Source organism: Polyodon spathula, chromosome 45 (genome assembly GCF_017654505.1).
Source record: "Polyodon spathula isolate WHYD16114869_AA chromosome 45, ASM1765450v1, whole genome shotgun sequence".
Classification (NCBI taxonomy): domain Eukaryota; kingdom Metazoa; phylum Chordata; class Actinopteri; order Acipenseriformes; family Polyodontidae; genus Polyodon; species Polyodon spathula.
The window spans coordinates 771596-798774 of NC_054578.1; the positions used below are offsets into that span (position 1 = coordinate 771596).

Below are 27179 nucleotides of genomic sequence, written 5' to 3' on the forward strand. Positions count from 1 at the left end.
ATCAGTTTTATTATCACAATAAAGACAATGCGAGACACCGTGCTCACTCCGTGTGACTCTAAACATACCTCGGGATGCACAAATCACACTAACGCAAAACCTTTTAAACGATCACTTCCATTCTGAATCCCAGATTTATTTTTCGGAGCTTGGCTACTTGCTCTTTTAAAGCTAGTTAGCAGAGAGACATTAATGCTGTAAAAACCTACAGAAATAGTTATATTAACCCTTACAACACTGCCTAGGCTTGTTTATCAATGAAAACGGCACCAAAATGTGATCATGCGTATTATTTGCCTGTCGAGAATGTGGCTTTATCATACTTTCTGATTTACCACGCCTGACAGTGCAGGTGATCAGAGAGGCAGGGCGAGCACCACAGGACATCCAGTGAGGCCGACAGCTCGCCAATTCCCAAGGCTTGACGTTCTGCCCAAACTTTCACAACTTGCATTTGTGTCTTTTAAGAGAACCGGAAGCAGGAAAAGACTTCCCACAGTGTGCGCAGTGAGCAAGTTTCTCTCCTGTGTGAATTCTCTGGTGTGCTTTCAATTTGTCTGTCCGACTGAAACTCCTCCCACAGTCGGCACAGACATGCGGTTTCTCGCCCGTGTGAATCCGCTGGTGTATTTTCAATTTGTCTATCCGACTGAAACTCTTCCCACAGTCGTTACAGTGATGTGGCTTCTCTCCTGTGTGAACTAGCTGGTGAAGTTTCAGCTTTTGTAAACATCTGAAGCTCTTCCCACAGTCAGTGCAGACATCTCGCTTCTCTCCAGTGTGGATTCTCTGGTGAAGTTTCAGGTTTTGTAAATGTCTGAAATTCTTCCCACAGTCGGCGCAGACATACTGTTTCTCTCCAGTGTGAATTTGCTGGTGCAGTTTCAAGATGCTTATCCGACTGAAACTCTTCCCACAGCAGGAACAGTGATGCGGCTTCTCTCCTGTGTGAATTTGCCGGTGTCTTTTCAAAGTGCCAGACTGACTGAAACTCCTCCCACAGTCAGCACAGACATGCGGTTTCTCTCCAGTGTGAATCCGCTGGTGCATTTTCAATTGGTTTATCAGACTGAAACTCTTCCCACAGTCAGCGCAGTGATGCGGCTTCTCTCCTGCGTGAATGAACTGGTGGGTTTTAAGATTTACTAATCGACGGAAACATTTCCCACATTCGCTGCACAGATCAGGTTTCTCTCCAGTGTGAATCCGCTGGTGTACCTTCAAACAGCTTGACTGACTGAAACTCTTCCCACAGTCGGCACAGACATGCCGTTTCTCTCCAGTGTGGATTCTCTGGTGAAGTTTCAGGGTTTGTAACTGACTGAAACTCTTCCCACAGTCGGCACAGACATGTTGTTTCTCTCCAGTGTGGATTCTCTGGTGAAGTTTCAAATAGTCTACACGATTGAACCTCTGCCCACAGTCAGCACAGACATACTCTCCAGTGTGAATTACGCGGTGTCTCCTCAAGTTGAAAGGATCGCTGAAACTCTTCCCACAGTCGGCACAGACATGTGGTTCCTCTCCAATGTGGATTTGCTGGTGCTCTTGAAGTTGCTCTAATCTACTGAAACTCTTCACACAGTTAGCACAGCCATATCGTATCTTTCCTGTATGAATTTGCTGGTGAAGTTTCAGGCTTTTTAACTGACGGAAACTCTTTCCACATTCTGCACAGGACAGAGAGCCCTGCAAGCTGCTTGTTTTAAAATGGTTCCCCTCCTCTTCAACATGGACAGGGTCTAGTTCAGGACTCTCCTGTTTAATGAGGACAGGCTCCATCTCTGAATCCTGCCTTTCACAAGGATAACCCAGCTGTACCTTCAGAACTGGCAGGTGGTGTTTCACGCTGCTGTGGGGTCTGAAATCCGCCCCGCATTCATGACAGTTATATGGAGTCTTTCCAGTGCCTGTCTGCTGCTGTCCGTTCAGGATTCCCGACTCCCTGAAAGTCTTCACACATCCAGCACAGCGATGCAGAGTCTTTCCAGGAGATGCTTCAAGGTTTCCTGCAGGATTAAAACTCTCCCCACATCCAGGACAGGGGAGAGGGCCCTGCAAGCTGCTTAAGGGTTTAGACTTGAGAAAAACCCTTTCAATATAAACTGATTCTAGTACAGGTCTCTCCTCTTCAATATGGACTGATTCCAGTACAGGACTCTCCTCTTCAATATGGACTGATTCTGGTACAGGACTCTCCTGTTTAATATGGACAGGCTCCATCGTTGAATGTTCTCTTTCACAAGGATACCAGCTTTGTTTTCCTAAAAAAAGACAGAATACAATCTGTTACAATCTCTTTGTTAGATTCTGTGAGCTTGCGTTCCCAGCTCCAGACTCCATTCATTACCATGATCACAAACGCGCTGCACTGAGTGAGGTAAAGGAGATTTTCTATAAAGGAAGGAGAGACAGACCAAAAATCACAGAAACAAAGAAATGAACAGAGAAATATTCAAACGTGTACAGAAAGCTCCCACACGTGTAACCACTCAAGCAGAAGAGCCTCGGCAACACTGCTTAGAAAATGACAGCATTTCCTTCACACAAGACAAAGGGTACTGTTGCAAAGCCTGGGATTTGACAGTGAAGCTTATTCTTAGCGCTGTGACAGATTTGCACGTATTGTTATTTGGTTGCTCGTAAGCACCCACAGAGCTAACCAGGCAGGAGATGCGATAAACAGCAGCGCGTCGGTTCAGGGCGCAGGGCTGGAGAGTCTGGAGCGCACTGGAGCGCAATCCCACCCTGGAATGATGATGCTGTTGGTGTTGTTTGGGATTTGATCTGAATTTATTTTTTATTGTTATTTTGGTTTGTTTGTTTGTTTGTTTGTTTGTTTGTTTTTCAGGGGCCACGGCCTCCTCAATGGGCCTGGGTGTGTTTATATACAATTATCATAATCGTGCACAGAGAAAAAAAAAAAAAAAAAAAAAAAAACCCTCTTTGTTAAAATATATATTTTACATGAAGCAGCTCGTTTTCGGTAGCAACTTATCAGATGCAATGCAATGAATTTGTGTTTAAAATCTTACTGGTTGATTCAGCCGCGCCGCCTCCTCTCTCTCCTTCAGGGGAAAACATTGTGAGGGAAACCCGAAACAAACCCGCCCCCTCTCTCGCCTGCCATTGGCTGCGGGCTCACTCCGAGCCGAGGAGCGCTCCCGTGATTGGACGCGCTGGGGCTCGATGCAGGGGAGGGACGGGAGGCATGATGGGATCTGTAGTTCTGTGTGAGTTTATCGATTAATCAAGAGAGCAGGCGGATTATTACACTAGGGTACCGTCCAGTGCAATAATAATAATCATAATAATAATAAAAAATAATAATAATAATAATAATAATAATAATAATAGATGTGGTGATATGTATTAAAACAGGAGATTCATTTATGTATTTTAAACAAGTACACAGAGATATTAGCTTTATTAATTAGTTCAGAGATGGATAAAGGTTATTTATTGCAATTTACAGTATAGGTATAATCAATAAAACAGGAGCAATAATAATAATAATAATAATAATAATAATAATAATATAATAATATATATATATATATATATATATAAACACACAGACACACACACACACACACACACACACACACACATGCTGTGTGTATGGCAGGTGTTCCTAATGTTTTGGCCAGCTCTTTTGCACAGTGCTGTATTGTGTGTGTTTGCATGCTGTGTGTATGGCAGGTGTTCCTAATGTTTTGGCCAGCTCTTTTGCACAGTGCTGTATTGTGTGTGTTTGCATGCTGTGTGTATGGCAGGTGTTCCTAATGTTTTGGCCAGCTCTTTTGCACAGTGCTGTATTGTGTGTGTTTGCATGCTGTGTGTATGGCAGGTGTTCCTAATGTTTTGGCCAGCTCTTTTGCACAGTGCTGTATTGTGTGTGTTTGCATGCTGTGTGTATGGCAGGTGTTCCTAATGTTTTGGCCAGCTCTTTTGCACAGTGCTGTATTGTGTGTGTTTGCATGCTGTGTGTATGGCAGGTGTTCCTAATGTTTTGGCCAGCTCTTTTGCACAGTGCTGTATTGTGTGTGTTTGCATGCTGTGTGTATGGCAGGTGTTCCTAATGTTTTGGCCAGCTCTTTTGCACAGTGCTGTATTGTGTGTGTTTGCATGCTGTGTGTATGGCAGGTGTTCCTAATGTTTTGGCCAGCTCTTTTGCACAGTGCTGTATTGTGTGTGTTTGCCTAATGTTTTGGCCAGCTCTTTTGCACAGTGCTGTGTGTGTGTTTGCATGTGTGTGTATGGCAGGTGTTCCTAATGTTTTGGCCAGCTCTTTTGCACAGTGCTGTATTGTGTGTGTTTGCATGCTGTGTGTATGGCAGGTGTTCCTAATGTTTTGGCCAGCTCTTTTGCACAGTGCTGTATTGTGTGTGTTTGCATGCTGTGTGTATGGCAGGTGTTCCTAATGTTTTGGCCAGCTCTTTTGCACAGTGCTGTATTGTGTGTGTTTGCATGCTGTGTGTGTATGGCAGGTGTTCCTAATGTTTTGGCCAGCTCTTTTGCACAGTGCTGTATTGTGTGTGTTTGCATGCTGTGTGTATGGCAGGTGTTCCTAATGTTTTGGCCAGCTCTTTTGCACAGTGCTGTATTGTGTGTGTTTGCATGCTGTGTGTATGGCAGGTGTTCCTAATGTTTTGGCCAGCTCTTTTGCACAGTGCTGTATTGTGTGTGTTTGCATGCTGTGTGTATGGCAGGTGTTCCTAATGTTTTGGCCAGCTCTTTTGCACAGTGCTGTATTGTGTGTGTTTGCATGCTGTGTGTATGGCAGGTGTTCCTAATGTTTTGGCCAGCTCTTTTGCACAGTGCTGTATTGTGTGTGTTTGCATGCTGTGTGTATGGCAGGTGTTCCTAATGTTTTGGCCAGCTCTTTTGCACAGTGCTGTATTGTGTGTGTTTGCATGCTGTGTGTGTATGGCAGGTGTTCCTAATGTTTTGGCCAGCTCTTTTGCACAGTGCTGTATTGTGTGTGTTTGCATGCTGTGTGTATGGCAGGTGTTCCTAATGTTTTGGCCAGCTCTTTTGCACAGTGCTGTATTGTGTGTGTTTGCATGCTGTGTGTATGGCAGGTGTTCCTAATGTTTTGGCCAGCTCTTTTGCACAGTGCTGTATTGTGTGTGTTTGCATGCTGTGTGTATGGCAGGTGTTCCTAATGTTTTGGCCAGCTCTTTTGCACAGTGCTGTATTGTGTGTGTTTGCATGCTGTGTGTATGGCAGGTGTTCCTAATGTTTTGGCCAGCTCTTTTGCACAGTGCTGTATTGTGTGTGTTTGCATGCTGTGTGTATGGCAGGTGTTCCTAATGTTTTGGCCAGCTCTTTTGCACAGTGCTGTATTGTGTGTGTTTGCATGCTGTGTGTATGGCAGGTGTTCCTAATGTTTTGGCCAGCTCTTTTGCACAGTGCTGTATTGTGTGTGTTTGCATGCTGTGTGTATGGCAGGTGTTCCTAATGTTTTGGCCAGCTCTTTTGCACAGTGCTGTATTGTGTGTGTTTGCATGCTGTGTGGATGGCAGGTGTACTGCCCTGTCTCTTTACACTGCAGGTTAACACTGCAGCCTGTCAGGTTTGTGGATTCAGATCAACATGGAATTAACTGCTTTGTTCCTCTGTAAGGATGAGACCAGACCATGCTTCAAATCTTAACAACATTTACCATTTACTAGTTCCAAACACCCACATCCCATTCCACACTGAACGCTAGTGTTTAGATGCTTTCCTGTTCTTTGATACAGATGTGATGCACTGATATTTACTGCAGAGACGCCTTCTCTTTCAGATTCTGGGTTTGTGTGTCACTGGAAGTGAAATCCGACATTTAAAAACTCAAGCTTAACGTTACAATAGAAGTGAACCGTAATAATAAAACAAGGCAGTGCTTTGTAATCGGTGTCCCTCACAAAATACACGGGCAGAGTCTTCTAGTCTCTTCACACACTTCATGAAATGAGTTCAGTGTCACAAAGACAGGGTTACTGCGATTATTTCTCTCAATCTTGAAGTTGAACACGATTAACACACAGCTTACTGATCACACTGATAGAAACCCTTCTTACTGATTAAAACAGCTTGTTATTTTCAATCCAATGCAGTTTATTATGTTAGGAAGAGTTACACAGATATTAGCTGGAAAGACAACAGACTGTGTTTTAAATATTTCAAAGAGTCATTTTAAAAGATAATTCAATTATAATGCTATAAAACAGACAGCAATGTACTTTACATTGTAATGGCTTCAGAACAGTGTGTTTAATATTGAGAGATCTGTATCATCTGTAGACATTCACCCGTGTTCTCTCAGTTTCTATATTACGCCACTGTTTAAAGAGACTGGGATTTCTGAGTGCGGGTGAACGAACACACACTCACATTCTGATTAAACTTCACAACTTGCATTTGTGTCTTTTAAGAGAACTGGAAGCAGTAAAACTCTTCCCACAGTGATTGCAGTGATGCGGTTTCTCTCCTGTGTGGAATCGCCGGTGCATTTTCAAGCCATCTATCCTTCTGAAACTCTTCCCACAGTCCTTGCAGTAATGCGGTTTCTCTCCTGTGTGAATTTGCTGGTGTATTAGCAAAGAGCCGGACTGTCCAAAACTCTTCCCACAGTCGGCACAGACAAATGGTTTCTCTCCAGTGTGGATTCTCTGGTGTCTTTTCAAGTTGTCTATCTGTCTGAAACTCTTCCCACAGTCGTTACAGGTATACGGTTTCTCACCTGTGTGAATTAACTGGTGGTTTTTAAGATGCGCTAGCAGATTGAAAATTTTCCCACATTTACTACACAGATGCGGTTTCTCTCCTGTGTGAATTCGCTGATGTATTTTTAAAGTGCCCGACTGACTGAAGCTCTTCCCACAGTCGGCACAGACATGTTGTTTCTCTCCAGTGTGGATTCTCTGGTGAAGTTTCAGGTTTTGTAAATGTCTGAAGCTCTTGCCACAGTCAGCACAGACATATGGTTTCTCTCCAGTGTGAATTATCCGATGTCTTTTCAAGTTGCCTGACTGACTGAAGCTCTTCCCACAGTCGGCACAGACATGCCGTTTCTCTCCAGTGTGGGTTCGCTGGTGAAGTTTCAGGTTTTGTAAACGTCTGAAACTCTTCCCACAGTCAGCACAGACATATGGTTTCTCTCCAGTATGAATTTTCTGGTGTCTTTTCAAGTTGCCTGACTGGCTGAAGCTCTTCCCACAGTCGGCACAGACATGCCGTTTCTCTCCAGTGTGAATTTGCTGGTGAAGTTTCAGGTTTTGTGACTGACTGAAACTCTTCCCACATTCTGTACAGGACAGAGCGCCTTGCAAGCTGCTTGTTTTAAAATGGTTCCCCTCCTCTTCAACATGGACAGGGTCTAGTTCAGGACTCTCCTCTTGAATATGAACTGATTCTAGTACAGGACTCTCCTCTTCAATATGGACTGATTCTAGTACAGGACTCTCCTGTTTAATATGGACTGATTCTAGTACAGGACTCTCCTGTTTAATATGGACTGATTCTAGTACAGGACTCTCCTGTTTAATATGGACTGATTCCAGTACAGGACTCTCCTCTTCAATATGGACTGATTCTAGTTCAGGACTCTCCTGTTTAATATGGACTGATTCTAGTACAGGACTCTCCTGTTTAATATGGACTGATTCTAGTACAGGACTCTCCTGTTTAATATGGACTGATTCTAGTACAGGACTCTCCTGTTTAATATGGACTGATTCTAGTACAGGACTCTCCTGTTTAATATGGACTGATTCTAGTACAGGACTCTCCTGTTTAATATGGACTGATTCTAGTACAGGACTCTCCTGTTTAATATGGACTGATTCCAGTACAGGACTCTCCTGTTTAATATGGACTGATTCTAGTACAGGACTCTCCTGTTTAATATGGACTGATTCTAGTACAGGACTCTCCTGTTTAATATGGACTGATTCTAGTACAGGACTCTCCTGTTTAATATGGACTGATTCCAGTACAGGACTCTCCTGTTTAATATGGACTGATTCTAGTACAGGACTCTCCAGTTTAATATGGACAGGCTCCATCGTTGAATCTTCTCTTTCAGAAGGATAATCCAGTTTTGTCTTCTGAACAAATTTCCTAAAACAAAACATAAAATACAATCTGTTACAATCCCTTTCTTAGATTCTATGAGCTTGTGTTCCCAGCTCCAGACTCCATTCACTGCCAGCATCGTGTAGAGCCCCTTGAAACTAAAGCATGACTCTGAAAGGTCTCTGCATGCAATGGCAGGAATACAGATCACTCCACACCACTGTGACTTCTATAACTCAGATCAGACTTGTGTTCAGAGTTAAATAAACTGATACGACCAGAAACACACGATCAGAAACAGAGCGGTGAAGCTGAACGAGGATTGAAGAGTAAAATAATAAGAAACTCACTTCAGGGATTGTCAGCAGGAGATCAGCAGCACGGCTCTGGCAGTCTGGTTCCTTCCCAGGTAAACAGGCACCTGAAAGCAACAGATCATTGCTGTGGACTCCTCTGCAGCACATGAACCCGGGCTATTTCAACCCCTGGGTCTGGGGCAGCTGACATAAAATATAGGCATGCAAACACAACCTGACCCGCACAGGGCTGAGGGCTGCAGCTGGTATTTGTTTATTGATTTATTTTTAAATGTTTAAATGTTCATATTAATTGCCCTGAATTGTTTTTTGATTTTTCCCCCCCAGGGGTGATGCCTTCGGCTCGGCGGGCCCGTGTGTGTTTATATCTTTACAATTATTATATTTCGACCACAGAAAACCTATTTCTTAAAAATATTATTACACGAAGCGGATTGTCTCCAGTGCATCTAATCGCATGCGAGTCTCCGTGCCGGTTATCAGATGCAATGCAATGAATTTGTGTTTAAAATCTTACTGGTTGATTCAGCCGCGCCGCCTCCTCTCTCTCCTTCAGGGGAAAACATTGTGAGGGAAACCCGAAACAAACCCGCCCCCTCTCTCGCCTGCCATTGGCTGCGGGCTCACTCCGAGCCGAGGAGCGCTCCCGTGATTGGACGCGCTGGGGCTCGATGCAGGGGAGGGACGGGAGGCATGATGGGATCTGTAGTTCTGTGTGAGTTTATCGATTAATCAAGAGAGCAGGCGGATTATTACACTAGGGTACCGTCCAGTGTAATAATAATAATAGATGTGGTGATATGTATTAAAACAGGAGATTCATTTATGTATTTAAAACAAGGTCACAGATAATAGTTACATTAATTATATCAGTTCATAAAATGACAAGGAAATGTTGGTTCATGTATAGAATAGCCGGTTCATTTATAAAGTCGCACATGGCTGATAATAGCTTGTATCGCTGTCCTGTATAATACAAACACACGAGTCAATACACTCGTTTAAATTCGAGTATTAACTTTCCAGATACCGTTTGCAGATTTAATAATCTCTCTCCCATTGAAATGAATGACAAACCCTCTCCCTGCTATTCTCACGTCTCCCAGTAGATGGCGCCAGGACTCCACGCAAGTACTGGCTGCAGGTAAACGACACAGCGCCGGCGCAACAAATCTGTGCGCAGTTTCACTGTCTGTTTTGCCTGTCTGTGTGTATCTATGTCCAGTGTCTCTCTTTTTGTCTGGATATGTGCTGCTAATGAAATGAACTGGAATAAAATAATCAGAATGGAAACTACATCTCCCAGCATGCCTCTGCACTGGCAGCAGCAGAGAGGGACAATGGGAGCTGTAGTTCTTTACACATGCAGCTGTTAAACTGATGGAAAACGAAGCCTCTTTGTGGCTCGAAACCTGGTTACAGGAGACTAGGTTTCAGACCACTGCCCGGGAAACCAGGGCAGACTCGTGCAGAGTGGTGGCGCCAAACCAGCCAATCAAAAGCCCACTTTCAAAAGAGAGAAAACGATTTTGATTATTTAACTAGTAGGCGATAACTGTCAACTGTCAGGGAGGATCCTGGAACAGCAGTAGTGATTTCCTCCACTGCTTTGACAGCTGGTGCGCTGCTCCAGGGCAAGAAGAAAACCATCCCTGAATTCACACTGCGTTATTCGCTGACCATCCCTGAATTCACACTGCGTTATTCGCTGACCATCCCTGAATTCACACTGCGTTATTCGCTGACCATCCCTGAATTCACACTGCATTATTCGCTGACCATCCCTGAATTCACACTGCATTATTCGCTGACCATCCCTGAATTCACACTGCATTATTCGCTGACCATCCCTGAATTCACACTGCATTATTCGCTGACCATCCCTGAATTCACACTGCATTATTCGCTGACCATCCCTGAATTCACACTGCGAATTCACACTGCATTATTCGCTGACCATCCCTGAATTCACACTGCATTATTCGCTGACCATCCCTGAATTCACACTGCATTATTCGCTGACCATCCCTGAATTCACACTGCGTTATTCGCTGACCATCCCTGAATTCACACTGCATTATTCATGACCATCCCTGAATTGACCATCCCTGAATTCACACTGCATTATTCGCTGACCATCCCTGAATTCACACTGCATTATTCGCTGACCATCCCTGAATTCACACTGCATTATTCGCTGACCATCCCTGAATTCACACTGCATTATTCGCTGACCATCCCTGAATTCACACTGCCGCTGACCATCCCTGAATTCACACTGCATTATTCGCTGACCATCCCTGAATTCACACTGCATTATTCGCTGACCATCCCTGAATTCACACTGCATTATTCACTGACCATCCCTGAATTCACACTGCATTATTCATGACCATCCCTGAATTCACACTGCGTTATTCGCTGACCATCCCTGAATTCACACTGCGTTATTCACACTGACCGTCCCTGAATTCACACTGCGTTATTCGCTGACCATCCCTGAATTCACACTGCATTATTCGCTGACCATCCCTGAATTCACACTGCGTTATTCGCTGACCATCCCTGAATTCACACTGCATTATTCGACCATCCCTGAATTCACACTCCCTGAATTCACACTGCATTATTCGCTGACCATCCCTGAATTCACACTGCATTATTCGCTGACCATCCCTGAATTCACACTGCATTATTCGCTGACCATCCCTGAATTCACACTGCGTTATTCACTGACCATCCCTGAATTCACACTGCGTTATTCACTGACCATCCCTGAATTCACACTGCATTATTCACTGACCATCCCTGAATTCACACTGCGTTATTCGCTGACCATCCCTGAATTCACACTGCATTATTCAATGCGGAGATGGTCACATTCTAGATGAGTTTACAGGGATGGGGCTTTCCATCCACGCTGCCAAACAATCAAACAAAATCACTGGTCTCAAATAAACATAAAATACCTTTTAAATACAATGCCAATCACCTGTCCCGTTCAAATAAACAAACAACACAATTGAAATCAGGATACATTCTCCTGTTCCCAATAAACACCAAACAATATGTTGCTTTGAAATAATAATACAACGCATTTATTTACAAGCAGGGCTTTGCTCAGCCCCTCCCTCTTTAAATGCAGGGCTCTGGTCTAACCCTGCCACAGAGACATTTTCAAGGTGTGCACCTTCGGCATTCGTTCTCAGGTTACTGACTCTTGAATTTAAGGCATGACAGAAAAAAAGGAAGAGAGAAGTCGTAGCTTCTTCTTTTGGCTTTCAGATAAGTGTAGTTTATTGAAGATAAAAGTTCTGAGTTGCAAAGTTACAAGAAGACATCTTAAAGGTTGCATGCGGACAACAGTTTGCATGAATCCTCTTTCCAAGCACAGATCAGAGCAATACAAGAACATGTCAGTATTCACAGTTTAAATGCAGTCTCTCAATGACATCATGATTTTTCCTTAAACCAGTCAGAAAGACCCGAGTCTCTTCTCACTTGGTTGATTGCCCATTTGTCCTAACCCTAGCTTCAAAGCATCTGCTTCAATCCAGTTTATCTTTGAAGTAGCCAGTGTTTATAACTCTCATAAAATCAACTGCCATTTCCTAAGAAAACCTGTTTTATTTCTAGTTTGTCCTGTCTAAGTAGGAATCTAACCAGAATCTGGCTTCATCTTAAACCCATTCTGTGAGTTGTACTCTAAGACCAAAAGTTCATTTATATTTAAATAAAATGTTCCAACACTGATAAAAATCAGGTTTTTCAATTCGCATCATGAAATTGTAAATTGCAATCCTTTGTTTTCAGTAAACATTTTTGTGTTTTAGTCACTCCTGGAGTTCAGGCGTCGTCAAGTGGCTGAAGTTTTGTGAATTATCTCGTGTAGTTCAAGGCCCGGTATTGACGAATCTCAAGTGTGAACTTTATGGTGTCTTTCAAGGTTTGATAACTGACTGAAACTCCTCAACCATCCACCACAGATCGCTCTTTTCTGTGAGCCCGCTGGTGGATTTTCAAGGAACTTAAATAAGCAAAACTCTTCCCACAGTCAGCGCAGCGATAAAGTCTCTCTCCTGTGTGAATGCGCTGGTGACCTTTAAGGTAAGACAAACGGCTGAATCTCTTCTCACACTCGGTGCAGTGATACGGTTTCTCTCCCGTGTGGCCGCGCCAGTGTCTTTTAAGATTCTGTAGCAGCGTGAAACGCCTCCCACACTCTGTGCAGTGATACGGTTTCTCTCCTGTGTGAACAAGCTGGTGTCTTTTAAGCTGTGATAAACAACTAAAACTCTTCCCACAGTCAGCACAGGGCAATTTAGTCCCTCTTGTGATATTTCCTTTAGGAGCTAGAGAGAAAAAAGAAAGAGAAGAGACGAAGGTTATTGGAAATCATTCTTACACATTCACTCTTCTGCAGGGCTTCCCCCCTCATTACCATGACCAACTCCTAGAGTGAACTCTGATGAGAATACAGTCAAACCCGCTTAATATCACTCCTGTTCATACCAGCCTCCTTTCATTATCATCGCATTGACATTCGCCAGGCAGAATATAATGGGTGTCAATAAGGACAAATGCTTGAGAATATCACTTTGATTATTAACACACTCTGGTTAATATCACTCACGTTTACCAGCCACTGATTTCCACCCCTCTTAATATCACTGTGAGGAATACAAGTATAAGATCAGGTTTACATGCAAGTGCTGTATTGAAATGTTTCTTCTGGTGACACTTAGCAACCCGACTGGATTTGGCATCACCCACTGATGAGACATGTGATCCCAGCACCACTATAAAGCTGTGGGAGCAGCACAACTGCAAACAGTCTACCAGAAACAGGGAAAGATCTAACAGCATTCAAAACAGGCACGATAGTGGGTGCACATCTAGCAGATGCCACGGTAGCATGGACAGTTATGTTGCAAACCATTGGCATAGTGGTTGGGCAGTCTCCCTATATAATATTGAAGTGGAATGACAACATGAATCTTCAGCACACTTTAGAGCTTAGTTACCAGTTTCTGCAACATTACTAGTCAGCTCAATGCTGCTTGTTTTGTATAATTACCTCTAAATCCCAGTTCACATTCAGGTGGACGATCATCACACAGGCTGGACCCCAGCTTGTTGTTCTCCTCAAGTGCACAGGCATTATTTTCAGTAGGATCTTCCTCTGCGATGGGGACACATTCCTGTTCTATGAATTCCTCTTTAACAGGAACGCATTCCAGTCGAGGGACCTCTTCATCTTTAACACACGCCAGCTCTGTAACCTGCTTTAGACTCGCACACCACTCCTGGTGAAAGGACTCCTCTAGCGTGTAAACTGCTTCTATCCTTGGCCCCTCCTGTGCTTCAGATTTAGGTACAGCACGGCTCTCTGTGGGATCTGTGCGAAAGAAAATTGCACAACATTTTAACTCTTAATCACTAGCCAGGTTCCTCTACAAAGCCAGCCCTCGTCAGAATCCTACTGAGAGAGGCCATTGGATCATTACGTTGAAACAACTTGTGAAACGATGCTTTTATTTCATTTATCTTTAACTGGATACAGTGTGCCCAATTACCCTGTTTTTAATTAGCCAATTAAAAAGAATGCACCCTGTGGCAGAAGTTTTTCACTCAACTTCTGAGAGAGACAAACAAGGCAGAATCGAAGATAGTTTGTTATTCAAGGCTTGCAAACCCGAGAGCACGCTCAACACAGGCAGGTGTTTAGGAATACCAAGCTATCCTCTGACTAGAGCAGAGCCAGTAAGCGTGATATATACCTGGTAACCTACAGTCATTGCGAGCCAATCACAGAAGCTTAACTCAGTATACGTTGAATAGCAGCAGCTTGGAAGATTAAGATGAGACCCATCACATGCAACAGTAGCAACTGATCTAAATTGCAAGCGTCCTAAAATTAGACCTATTCTAACCAACCCGGTGACATTTCTGTGAAGTGCCACGGATGCAGCTTGTGGTTGCTAAACAAAGAGGGAACTTCCTGTTTCTAGCTGACAGTCGGTATCTTTCCATCCCTTATATGGGCCACCTGCCCTGCAGCAAGAAAGAGGAAGTATGTCCAAAAACAACTACCAGTACACAACACATTATTATTATATGATACCTAAATCTTATAACCCGTAACAGCATTTAAACCCGAGCATGGAAACCCTGAACAATCAGAGCAGTAGCACCATTGTAGTTTTCACACCACAACCCTCTTAGAGCAAACCACACAGCCGACAAGGAATACAGCGAGTGTCCCCTGACAACACAGACAAGTCAGTAAACTCTTCACACCCAGGAGCTTGACAGGGGAAGCGGACAGAGAGCTGCCAGGAAGACGAAAGCTTCTAGTTCTCCAGACACTGTAGGGTGACAAGCTGAGAATGAGGCTGGAGCCAACATCCCTTTTCAAGTAGCTGAGGTGGGGAGTCTTCAACCCCCCCAAACTGAAGCTGAAATACATTGTCAAAATTAAGGAAAACAAGGTGTATTGTCGCAGTGTGTTCTCTCCACCACCAGCAGGATCCCAAAACCACATGAAAAAAAAAAAAAATGTTTTAGGCTGGTATATAATTGGCACAGTATTTACTCAAACACGTTAAACATGTCAAGAGAAATTCTAACCAAAACATCACCAATAAAATTGACTACAAGGTTATTTAAAGAGTTGGGATGACCATGCAATACCATCAAGATCAATTTACCTTGTAATAGTCCCTGGATCCCGTTCCTGCGGCAGTCTTGTTCACTCCAGTCGGGGTTCATGTTTCTGAGAGGTTGGTTACTGTCCGCATCTGCAGCGCTCATGCATTCCCGCACCGCTTTCAACTCGCTCTCTGATATTTCCAATCTCAGCTTCAGCCTTTCATTCTCTTTCTCCTTCCCAGCCATTGCAATCTGAAACTCGTTCAATTTACTGCCCACAACTCTTGTGATTTCCCACAAGACGGTGTCTACAGCCGCTTTCACTGCGTGCTCGATGGCAGAGCCGAGCTCGTCTTGCAAGAGCGAAACGGACACGCTGAAGTCCATCCTCGCTGGGTTGCAGTTAGAGACTCGTTTAGCGGAATCCTCTTCGCTTTTTAAACGCAATTATTTTATTTACTGCAGAATTAACATTCTTCTCTTACTTTGCAAAGAGTGACTTTGCATGTTTGAGCACAGCTGGGATCGAAACGTCTCCGCCTCCTTCCACGCTGTCACGAGTTTCCATCGAATAAAACAGCAAAAAAGGGGGGGCTCTGTGTTTCAGATCTCAACGCAGGCAATACACGAAAAGATAATAAAGAATCAGGCAGAACCTTATCCTGCAAACAGCTGATAACATGCATTGAAACGAGCAGCGGCTGCAGCCACCTCTCACCCCCCTAGCTTATCCTGTCATGAATGAAAGCGCCTGGGCTAAACACAGAGCAGGTTATGAGACCGGACGCCTCAGTTCTCCACGCCGGCTCTTGTATTTGCAATACAATTAAACTCAGCGCAAACAAAGCAAACTTTTGCACCGCCCCGGTAATGGCAACGAGCGTCACTGGCAGTGGGCGTGGCTGGTTGGCACCGACGCGTGTTAATTGGCTGCAGAAACGCTCTCCACCCGCCCGCCCGCCCGCTTCTGAAAACAGATTGGTTGACGTCCCCGTCGATCGCGATCGAAGAGGCGGCTGTGAAACTGGAGCCCAGGGTCCGCCATTTTGGCTCTTCCTGCGCTGTGTCCTGTTGTGGAGCCCAAATGGCACCAGTTGCCTTGTACTAAGAGTGTGTTTGAAAGGTGATGCATGTGCGGGTCGTTGTGTTTTGTTTCTCTTATTAAGAGATTGGACTGTTTGTTTGCTTTTTTTTTTTTTTTTTTTTTATCTTAATTGCTTCAGTTAAAATGACGGTTTATGTGAAACAGAAGTCTTGAGATCGACTGAAGAACAGCAATTTACGAGAGAGGAGAGAGAGAGAGAGAGAGAGAGAGAGAGAGAGGAGAGAGAGAGAGAGAGAGAGAGAGGAGAGTGGTGGAGAGTGATCAGTCCATATTGAAAGGGTTTTTCTCAATTATAAACCCTTAAGCAGCTCCCCTGTCCTGGGTGTGGGGAGAGTTTTAATCCTGATGGAAACCTCGAAGCATCTCCTGGAAAGACTCTGCATCGCTGTGCTGGATGTGTGAAGACTTTCAGGGAGTCAGGAATCCTGAACGGACAGCAGCAGACAGGCACTGGAAAGACTCCATATAACTGTCATGAATGCGGGGCGGATTTCAGACCCCACAGCAGCGTGACCAAATCGCCCGGATTGCAAATTTCAAACGCCTTTTTCGTGTTGTAGCCATTCCAATATTTCAGCGCAATAACTTATAGAAACATTCTCCCGTGGCACTAGCATTTATTCCTGTCGCCAGTGACAATAACACTATTCAATAAATTTATTTTTTGGCTGCATTACTGTCGGTGGTAAGTCAATTTGATTGACATGTATTAACAGTGCCAGTAAAAGACAATTCAATAAACTGTGAAATTAAATAATAAGGGTTTATTCATGTTGTCAGTGTCTATAACAGGCTGTTCAATGCATTGTGTAGAATGTCATTACCATCTGTGCATACAGTATGTGCTCCTTTAATCAATAATCAATAACTATTGAGACCATGGCCATTCTACATTTCCAGTCAAGTAAGTTGAGGGTTGAGTTATTACAAATAAACAATGCAATACCTACCGCCTCTAATAATCAATAATCAATTGTATCTGAAACTTTTAAAGGCGTGAATAATGTCATTATTTCAGATAAAAAGATATTGCTGCATTGTTAATTCATTGCAAAGACTCTCTGCCCGCTAGCATATTGGTCCTGAGCTGTCTGTTTTGTTTCGTAGCGGAGTTTTACATTACAGTCTTTGGACTGTTTTGCTCAGAAGACAGAGAGGTTCGCTCTCCTCATCAGATACAAAATATTTTTCCATCTGTTGGTTTTGAAAGTGCTCAAAACTCTTCTTGCGCTGTGTTTTGCGTGGCAGAGTCCCCCCGTCTCTCAAACTGGCATGCAGGTGGAAGCCGTTGCTTCGGTCTGTCGTGGGTCAAGTCTCGATGGTCGGGGGTCCTGTGATGTTTGTGGGTGTCCCCGATTTCAGTAGAGAACATTCAACTTTATCAACACTGTTTGAAAAATTCCATCTTAACCACAACCCCCCCCCCCCCCCCCACATTTTTCACGGTGCTGCTGACGATGCTAGACTAACTTGGTTGTCTTAGGGTAGAGCGGGATTGGTCATCCCAGTGTTCACAACCATGACACTGGATGGCGATGGGATGTGACACTAACACTGAAATGCATTTCCCGATTGTTTGCATTCGGAGGGTGTGTGGGTCCAGTGGTTAAAGAAACTGGTTTGTAACCAGCAGGACCCGGGTTCAAATCCCAGCTCAGCCCGACTCCCTGAGTGGGACCCCGAGCGAGTCACTGAACCTCCTTGTGCTGCTCTCTTTGGGGTGAGACGTTGTTGTAAGAGACTCTGATGCACGGCTCACACACCCTAGCCTCCTGTAAAGCGCTTTGTGATGGTGGTCCACTACGAAAGGCGCTATATAAAAATAAAGACTATTATTAATGAAGGAATAGGGTTTCAATCTTGTGTGAATTGCAAGGTCTGTTAACTGATGGAAACTCATTCAAACATTCACTTCAGGTTTCTCATTTCTGGTGACTCCACTGGCAATCGAAGATTTCCGAACTGTGACTCTCTTCCCACACTCGGAGCAGCGATGACGTTTCTCTCCTGTGGGAATGCGCTGGTGTTTTTTGAGGTACAACAAACGACTGAATTTGTCCCCCCTCTGCGCAGTGAGAAGGTTTCTGTGCTGCCTGAACGCACTGGTGTCTTTTAAGGTGCCATAAATGGCTGAACCTCTTCCCACACTCCGTGCAGTGATAAGGTTTCTCTCCTGTGTGAATGCGCAGGTGTCTTTTAAGATTTTGCAAAAGTGCGAAACTCCTCCCACACTCGGTGCAGTGATACGGTTTCTCTCCTGTGTGAATGCGCTGGTGTCTTTTAAAGTCCGCTAAACGACTGAATCTCTTCTCACACTCGGTGCAGCGATACGGTTTCTCTCCTGTGTGAACACGCTGGTGCATTTTAAGCCGTGATAAAGGAGTCCCTCCTGTGATATTGCCATTTGTAGCTAGAGAAAAAAAAAACAGACGAGAGATGAAGCTTATTGGACAGCATTCTTAAGCCCCTTTCACACTGGCACGCCTATCCGGTTCACAATCCTGTGTAGTTGACAGGCTTTGACCCAGGTTGAGAGACAAAATGCTTGACGGCGATTCGTGAGCTGACAATAACAAACAGCCACGCCTGCGTGAACGTTTCACTTCCGCTAGGAGTGTTTCTGTTTTATCTGCTAGCCAGACTGTTGTTGATTGAGACACAGCACGAACCAGACTGCACGAACATACATTTCCCATCATCCTCCTGCTCACTGGTAAATCCATCTCAGTTACACATGTGAGCAAGAGGATGGTGGGAAATGTAGTTCTGAGCGGTCCATGCGGGTACATGTGAAGCCATCTTGAGCCAGGGAGTGCAATTTAAAAGTTTTTTGTTTTTTTTTTAAAAGTGGTCAAAATGTAAAAAATAATAATAATTCAAACAACACACACCCCTGCCGTTAACAGTAGCACCACACGGGAACATGCAACACAGTAAAATACAAAGGTCCTTCTGTGCCCTTTAAGAGTGTGGCAACTAGGTTCTGCACATTTCTGGAGAGAATGTTAATATTAACATATCCAGTGCCTGCTGAAGTCATTGAAAACTTACGCAGGTCTATAAAAACAGAAACTGGCCCTTAATTGCAAAACGATTCAAAGCCTCCCTAGTAACCAGTTTCTGCAAGATTAATAGTCAGCTCAGTGATGCTTGTTTTGTATAATTACCTCTAAATCCCAGTTCACATTCAGGTGGACGATCATCACGCAGGCTGGATCCCAGCTTGTTGTTCTCCTCAAGTGCACAGGCATTATTTTCAGTAGGATCTTCCTCTGCGATGGGGACACATTCCTGTTCTATGAATTCCTCTTTAATAGGAACGCATTCCAGTCGAGGGACCTCTTCATCTTTAACACACGCCAGCTCTGTACCCTGCTTTAGACTCGCACACCACTCCTGGTTAAAGGACTCCTCTTGTGTGTAAACTGCTTCTATCCTTGGCCCCTCCTGTGCTTCAGATTCAGGTACAGCACGGCTCTGTTTGGGATCTGTGGGGGAAAAAAAATGAACACAGTTGTAACCTACTTACTAGCCAGGTTCCTCTACACAGCCAGCGGCTTGTCAGAATTGTACTGAGACACGTCACTGGGTCATTCTGGTAGAACAATGTGTGAGGGGGTGCACCTATTTATTTATAAAGTTACATTCCGCTGCCTGTAATCCCCAAGTTAAAATAATGTACCCTGACTGGTGCAAACCCCAAAACAGCTGAGGAATACAGCGAGTGTCCTCTGATAACACAGCCAAAGTCAATAAACTCTTCACACCCAGGAGCTTGACAGGGGAAATGGACAGAGAGCTACCAGGAAGACAAAGGCCAGCCAATATATTCTTACAGTCTGGAGAATTCATTGCACTGGTATGAATCAGGACAGTGCTTCAGAACAGCATTCATAATAAGCAAGTGTCTTAAAATACATTCTAACCAAGGCCTCGCCGATACCATTGACAAAGTTATTTAAAGAGATGGAATAACCAGGCAATGCCATAAAAAAAAAATATCACTCTCACCTTGTAATAGTCCCTGGATCCCGTTCCTGCGGCAGTCTTGTTCACTCCAGTCGGGGTTCATGTTTCTGAGAGGTTGGTTACTGTCCGCATCTGCAGCGCTCATGCATTCCCGCACCGCTTTCAACTCGCTCTCTGATATTTCCAATCTCAGCTTCAGCCTTTCATTCTCTTTCTCCTTCCCAGCCATTGCAATCTGAAACTCGTTCAATTTACTGCCCACAACTCTTGTGATTTCCCACAAGACGGTGTCTACAGCCGCTTTCACTGCGTGCTCGATGGCAGAGCCGAGCTCGTCTTGCAAGAGCGAAACGGACACGCTGACGTCCATCCTCGCCGGGTTTAGATTGAGACTCGAGTATATTTGGTATTCATTTACTGGATAATTAACATGCACATAAAATCAGCACTCCTGCTGCGATAAAGAAAGCAAACAAACAGCCAGACTCGTTTTACTTTTCCAAGGAGCACCTTTCGTCTTGTACCATCGTCTTTATTTCAGAGCCCAACGCAGGTAATAAACGAACAAAAACATATATATATATATATACATACGTTAAAAAAATAATAATCCAACCGAAATACTGGAAACAGAGGGTAATAAAATGAGTAAAACCTCCCTCTGCGTCTCTTTCCCAAACAGTGTAAACAACGCAACGACAGCGTTCCCACTAGTGGGCGTGGTTTAGCGGACCTGTCGCGTTATTATTGGCCCCCGAAACAGCCTAAACCCAGCCCCTACGAGACTGATTGGCCGGTTGAAGCAAGGGGCGGGATCGCGGCGGCTGCGCTTGCTCGCTGGATTCCTGCGTTTCAAAAGCTGCTGCGAGTTTTATTTCATTTATTAACGAATAGGAGTGTTTTTTTTTTATTTTATTATTATTTTTTTTTTTAAATCTCAACGGTTTTTAGTTAAAGTGACGGTTTAGATACGAAACGAAAGCTTTGAGATCAACAGTAACAACTTCCGCTGACTGCAGAGAGAGAAACAAAACTTATATACATTTAAAGTCCCCAGCAACTTGGTAATATCATGTGTTTGAATGCATCAGTCGTTTAAAATGTTGAACCACATGCATTGCCTTTTGCAAGCTGCAAAATTCTACTAATACTAATAATAATTATATGGATTTCTCATTCTCCACCATGCACATGCTTCAAACATATTCTACCGTGGCGCTTCTGTTATGCTGTCTTGTACACTAGATATTCAGGACATGTTTGCACTGAAGCACTGCAATCTATAGGCACGTTTTAGGGGTGGAAGAGCCCCACATGCATGCCTTTTGCAAGCTGCGTCAGTCTGTGGCAGGACACAGAGGAATTCATATTGCAAAGGTGCAGCAGATATCAAGAGCATTTCAAATAAGGCTTGATGTGCGCTTTTAAATAATATTGGATTAATACATAATATAGTTTACTAAAGTTGTGAGAATTCAAACACAAATGTTTTATATGCAGTCACCGCTCATTCCTCTATTAACGCTTGTGCTCAAATGCAACGCGATATTGACTGATTATAACGTGTCTGCGAATTTTAATTCCAAGCTATCGTTTCAGCCTATCAAGTCAAATATAGTTCAGCCTATCACCGCGTTATATACTTGCACAGTCTAAAATATGCGTGATTACCGGTTTGCAATACAAAAATGAATACTGAAGCATATGATAATGTTTTCACAATATCTACACTTTTAAATACTGCCTTCGCACGTCGTCACTTCATTTTAATAAGTCAATGTGAGGGAAATGCATTAATAACGTTGCATGTGCCAGGTTTAATTGTGCAGAAACAGTATTCCAAGTTAAAATATAGTTCTTATTTCAGCAGGATCAAAGCCTCTTACCCAGTTGTGAACATGTATTCGATTACAATGTTTTAATATCTTTTAGGCTAAATGCTTAATAGTGCTGTTTAACAGATAAATACGAACAACACACTACTGGAGAAAAACAAGGTTTATTCAGAAGCCAAATACTTTGAAAAAAAAAAAAAGATCTACTAGAGACTTCAGATTTTTTTTTGAATGACAGACTTGAACAGAGGTGCATGTACTGCAAAATGCTCTGGGAAGTGCAATGGAAATTATCTTTACTATATCCAGCTACCTTCTAAGCAAACTGTACTGAGACAACAGATATCACTCCTTTATGCCCTGGAGGGAATGTGCAAAAGTCTCTCTCGATGAAATAAATATGAAGAAGAAACAATGCCAATCCTGCGATGGTCCTTGGCCTGTGGTCCAGCCTGGAGGGATGCAAAGAGAAGCCCAGCGTTTGCACCTTGCTCCAGGGGTTTAGCTGTGAAGAAGCCAAGCCGCAGTCCTGCCTTTGCAGCGATGCGACAGCCTTTTCCTTCTGGTTTTAAGAGAACGTTTTTAGCAGTCGATGAGCAGAGTTTCCTGGCAGTTTCCAAGCACAGTCATTCATTACTGTGGTAATGCAGACAGGAAATGGTGGATTTTCAGCGACCCGTATGGAACACCAAGACTTGTGGAACAATTCTCAAAACAAATCCGCACCAGTCCTCTGTGCTGCAGTGTCCCCTGAATCTGACTGAATTTCAGCATTCAGGGTTTCACCACTGTGTGAATTAGTTGGTGTTTTCTAAGATTGTCTGCTCGAGTGAAGCTCTTCCCACAGTCACTGCAGTGGTGTGCTTTCTCTCCTGTGTGAATGACTTGGTGCATTTTAAGCTGGTCTGCTCGAGTGAAGCTTCTCCCACATTCACTGCAGCGGTGTGGTTTCTCGCCTGTGTGGATTCGTTTGTGTTTTGTAAGATTTCCAAATTGATTGAAGCGCTTCCCACAATCATCGCACTGGTGCGGTTTCTCTCCCGTGTGAATTCGCTGGTGAACTTTAAGGTATTCTGATCGAGAGAACCTCTTCTCACATTGATCGCACTGGTATGGTTTGTCATCTGCGTGATTTAGTTGGTGTTTTTTAAGATTTCCCAATAGAGTGAAGCGCTTCCCACAATCATCGCACTGGTGCGGTTTGTCTCCTGTGTGAATTCGCTGGTGATCTTTAAGATGTTCTAATCGAGAGAACCTCTTTTCACATTCACTACAGTGATATGGTTTCTCTCCTGTGTGAATTAGTTGGTGTTTTTTAAGATTTCCCAATACAGTGAAGTGCTTCCCACAATCATCGCACTGGTGCGGTTTCTCTCCTGTGTGAATTCGCTGGTGACGTTTAAGATGTTCTAAGCGAGAGAATGTCTTCTCACATTCACTACAGCAGTGTGGTTTCTCTCCTGTGTGAATTAGTTGGTGTTTTTTAAGATTTCCAAACAGAGTGAAACTCTTCCCACAATCACCACAGAGAAATGCAGTCCCTCTTGTGTGATTTCCCTTGCGAGTTTTAGGAGCGCCTAATCGCCGGGAACTCTTCCCATCTTCAGTAGAACAAGACAAAGTCTTCAAGCTGCCCTGGGTTTCAGAATTGTTCACACACGCAGAATCTGCAGTCTCTGTACTCTCCAGAACAAACGACACTCCTACAGAAGGAATCTGGACTCTCCAGTGTTTTACATTCTCTTCTCGGGGTGTCGTCTCTCTGTGTTTCTTGCTCTGCGGTTTGCCACTGGAAGGGTTTTTGCAGTGGGGTGATGCAGTGGGGTCCTGCCCTCCTTCATCTACATTACAAGCTAAACAAAGAAAGAGAGACAAAGGGTATTTAAAGCATTTACAGCATCCGGAAAAACTGAGGAAATGCTGAATCAATTCACGCTGACTTTACCCTTTTCCCATTAAAAAAATAATAAATAAAACCAACTACAAAAATAATAATAAATACATTTGCGCACAAATACACATAAATACACAGACCCGACACAGCGGTCGAGCCCCAAAATTGACTCTGACGCACAACCAAAAAATCAACACTGCGTGATATTTATATTATATTTTGAGAAATTATTCTACTGTTAATATAACAGGCTTCAGTTGTATTTTACTGTTTGTGCTGACTTCATACCTCTGTTAAAAGTCATTTTAATACATGTATGTTTTTCAATGGATGATTATGAAGATCATTTGACTGCTGCAGCGCACAAAATCCATCCCCCTGTGGATGAACACGACTCACTGACCTGTGCTGTACCCGGGAAGGTACAGTCCAAACTAGAGCTGCTCAAAATAACACACAACTCTGTGGAAAGGTGAACTGTTTATGACTTGCCTAAAATATGCCTGAACAGAATTGACTTGATCACGTGAAGACTTTGTTTAAATTGAAAACAAAACGCGAGCAGCAAGCGAGAACATGTGCTAGTGGATGCTCACACTTGTATTCGGTCATGTAGGCTCAAACATTAGCTTGAATGGGAATGTAAACAAACTGGACCGGTAACTGCTTTCTAATAGAGTAAAATGCACAGAAGGTTTAACTAGAGGAATGTAGTTCCTCTATAAAATGAAAAAGCCAAAACAGAAATAGATAACCCCTTAATGTACTGCAATCCCCTATTCCCAGCATTCCAGTTTCCCTCACCTCTCTCAGCGATGCTAGAAGGTGGCGTTTCCTCCTGCAGGATCCGCTCGTTGGCCTGGTCGCACCACAGCTCAGTCACTTCCTCCTTGATCTCAACAGTCCTGTCTGCAGAAACAACCCATCGAATAGGAAGCTCTGGGCTGACGTGAGCTGCTTCCATCTCTGAAACTTCCTGTGAGTGAGGCTGATCCGTTCTCACTGAAGAAAAGGAGGCAAGACTTTGTCATTTCAGACTGCAGATAAAGTGCTTTTATTTGAATTTGCACAGAACTCGCTCTTCAGTAAACTATATGATGCATTAATCCAATAGCATTTAAAATCACACATCAAGCTTTATTTGAAATTGCTCTTGACATCTGACATGGACTCCTCTGTGTACTGCAACAGGCTGACACAACTTGCAAAAGGCGTGCATATAATAATAATAATAATCTTTATATAGCGCCTTTCACAGTTGGAGCACCATCACAAAGTCCTTTACAAGCCCTTCGCTGCAGCCCTGCAGATTTTGCCTAAACGGGGAGCAGCATTTGAAGAAGGCACGGCGTGTGCAGGTTATTTCTCTGTTTGCAGTATCCTCTGGTACTGGTCTGGGAACACTGCCTGGGTGCGGAATGGGCGCTTGCCCTGGGCGTGTGGCAATGAGGTTTTCAGCTGCTCCGATATTCACATAGTCAAATAAACTTGCAACTGTAGCAGGGCAGCGTCAATAACGAGACCGAGGCGAGAAACTGCACTGCTTGACAAACCCAAGAAACCAAAAAAAATGGCAGGTAACCCTTTAGCCTCTGGGAGGCACAGAATTTCTAGTCGGAGGGGTTGAAGCTGTATAATTAATTGTGTTGCCCCCTCCCTCTAGCCCTGGCTGTTGAGAAGCAATGCGAATGTGCAATAATATTATCAACAGGCTGCTTTCAAAACGCTCTCCTGCTGTCGAGGTAAACGCAATGCAAATTAAAAGGTGTGTGATGAACTTGTGCTGCGCTGACTGGAAATCAAGGTGCATTAAAATCAGCAGACGCTTTGTTTACCTCTCTCGCTCGCTGGCTCTCTCTCTGCAAGCGGGGCGAGCTGCTGCTGCTGCTGCTGCTTTCTTTAGTCGATCTCACATCTAAACCGTCACCTTAACTAAAAACATTCAGATTTTTTTTTTTTTTTTTAGAAAACAAACAAAAAACGCAACGACCCCCGCACGCCAGCAGCAGCTTTGAAATAAAAACAACAGTGATAATAATTGAGGTGAAACTGGCGCCATTGCGGATCCGCGACGGGACAAAGCGAACTGAAACACAGCGCAGCCGGAGCCAAAATGGCGGACACTGGACTCCAGTTTCATAACCCGCCCCTTCTCATCCCGACCCCGCCCCTTCCATCCCCTCGACAGGGCGGGCAGCCAATCAGTGTCGCGAGTTGGGTTTAACCACGCCCGCTGCTAGTGACGTACGCATTTTGATTATAATTGAGTTTTGAAACTACGTTTTCGCGCAGAAATATAGCTGCTGTGTCGTTTCTGAAACTTTTTAAAAACTGTGTAAAAATACCCCCCCCTCCCTTTCACACAGCATGCAATACCGCCATAATAACCCTTTCACACAGCATGCAATACCGCCATAATAACCCTTTCACACAGCATGCAATACCGCCATAATAACCCTTTCACACAGCATGCAATAATAACCCTTTCACACAACATGCAATACCGCATAATAACCCTACACAGCATGCATAATAATAACCCTTTCACACAGCATGCAATACCGCCATAATAACCCTTTCACACAGCATGCAATACCGCCATAATAACCCTTTCACACAGCATGCAATACCGCCATAATAACCCTTTCACACAGCATGCAATACCGCCATAATAACCCTTTCGCGCAGCCACAGAGATCGTTTACCGCATCAAGATGAAGAAACTGTAACAACCAACAATCACATAAACTCTGAAGCATTTGCACTTTCTCTAGACTCTTTGCGTCGTTTTCCTTTGCAAGTGTCAAAAAAGTGTAGAGCCGAGTCCCAACAGAGAGACTGTATGACTGAATCGCTGAACTTGAATCTGTGTTTCTGTAACTTTACGATTGTGAACGCTTAGGTTTCGTCAGTAAGCAGATTAGCCAACCGACAGTTAGAAAGGGATAATATTTAGCTCCCTATAGTATATATATATATATCTATATAATATATATATAATATATATATATCTATATTATATATATATTATACTATATATAATATATATATATATATATATATATTGATCTGGACATGCAGCGTCGGGTCTGTAAGAAGCAAGCCCGGAGTCACTTCAAATAAAATAAGTGTAATACCAAAACAAACAAACAAACAAAAAACAATCGCATTTACATTGCTAGTGTACACAATATCAACACGTGCTAACCACGCTTCTCCGCACTCAGCATACAAAAATTATTTTAACATTTTTCTCACACCACATAATGCTCTATATGTGTATCTTATAACAAGATAGATAGATAGATAGATAGATAGATAAACTGTTGGTTATATAGGGATGT

At 43.6% G+C, this 27179-nt stretch overlaps 3 protein-coding genes across 4 annotated transcripts in view; 1 reads left to right on the forward strand and 2 right to left on the reverse strand.

The window, feature by feature from the left end:
* LOC121305932 (gastrula zinc finger protein XlCGF26.1-like) lies at positions 1-9154 on the reverse strand. 2 transcript variants are annotated; one of them, XM_041237615.1, is made up of 3 exons: positions 8899-9154; positions 8415-8485; positions 1-2264 (listed from the first exon to the last, which is right to left on the reverse strand). In XM_041237615.1, the coding sequence occupies exon 3, from the start codon at positions 2221-2223 to the stop codon at positions 442-444; it is 1782 nt and encodes a 593-aa protein (XP_041093549.1). In that variant the 5' UTR covers positions 2224-2264; positions 8415-8485; positions 8899-9154; the 3' UTR covers positions 1-441. The 2 variants fall into 2 exon arrangements, with proteins under 2 accessions (XP_041093549.1, XP_041093548.1); XM_041237614.1 differs by lacking the exons at positions 8415-8485; positions 8899-9154 and adding an exon at positions 3036-3292.
* LOC121305860 overlaps positions 1-27179 on the forward strand; it is a 189323-nt gene that overhangs the window by 98763 nt on the left and 63381 nt on the right. The gene's annotated exons all lie outside the window — the stretch shown is intronic.
* Positions 5444-26197, reverse strand: LOC121305851 (zinc finger protein 260-like). Its single transcript, XM_041237503.1, has 4 exons — positions 25671-26197; positions 24640-24837; positions 22719-23794; positions 5444-7463 (listed from the first exon to the last, which is right to left on the reverse strand). Exons 2-4 carry the CDS (start codon positions 24797-24799, stop codon positions 6396-6398), a joined length of 2304 nt encoding a protein of 767 aa, XP_041093437.1. The 5' UTR covers positions 24800-24837; positions 25671-26197; the 3' UTR covers positions 5444-6395.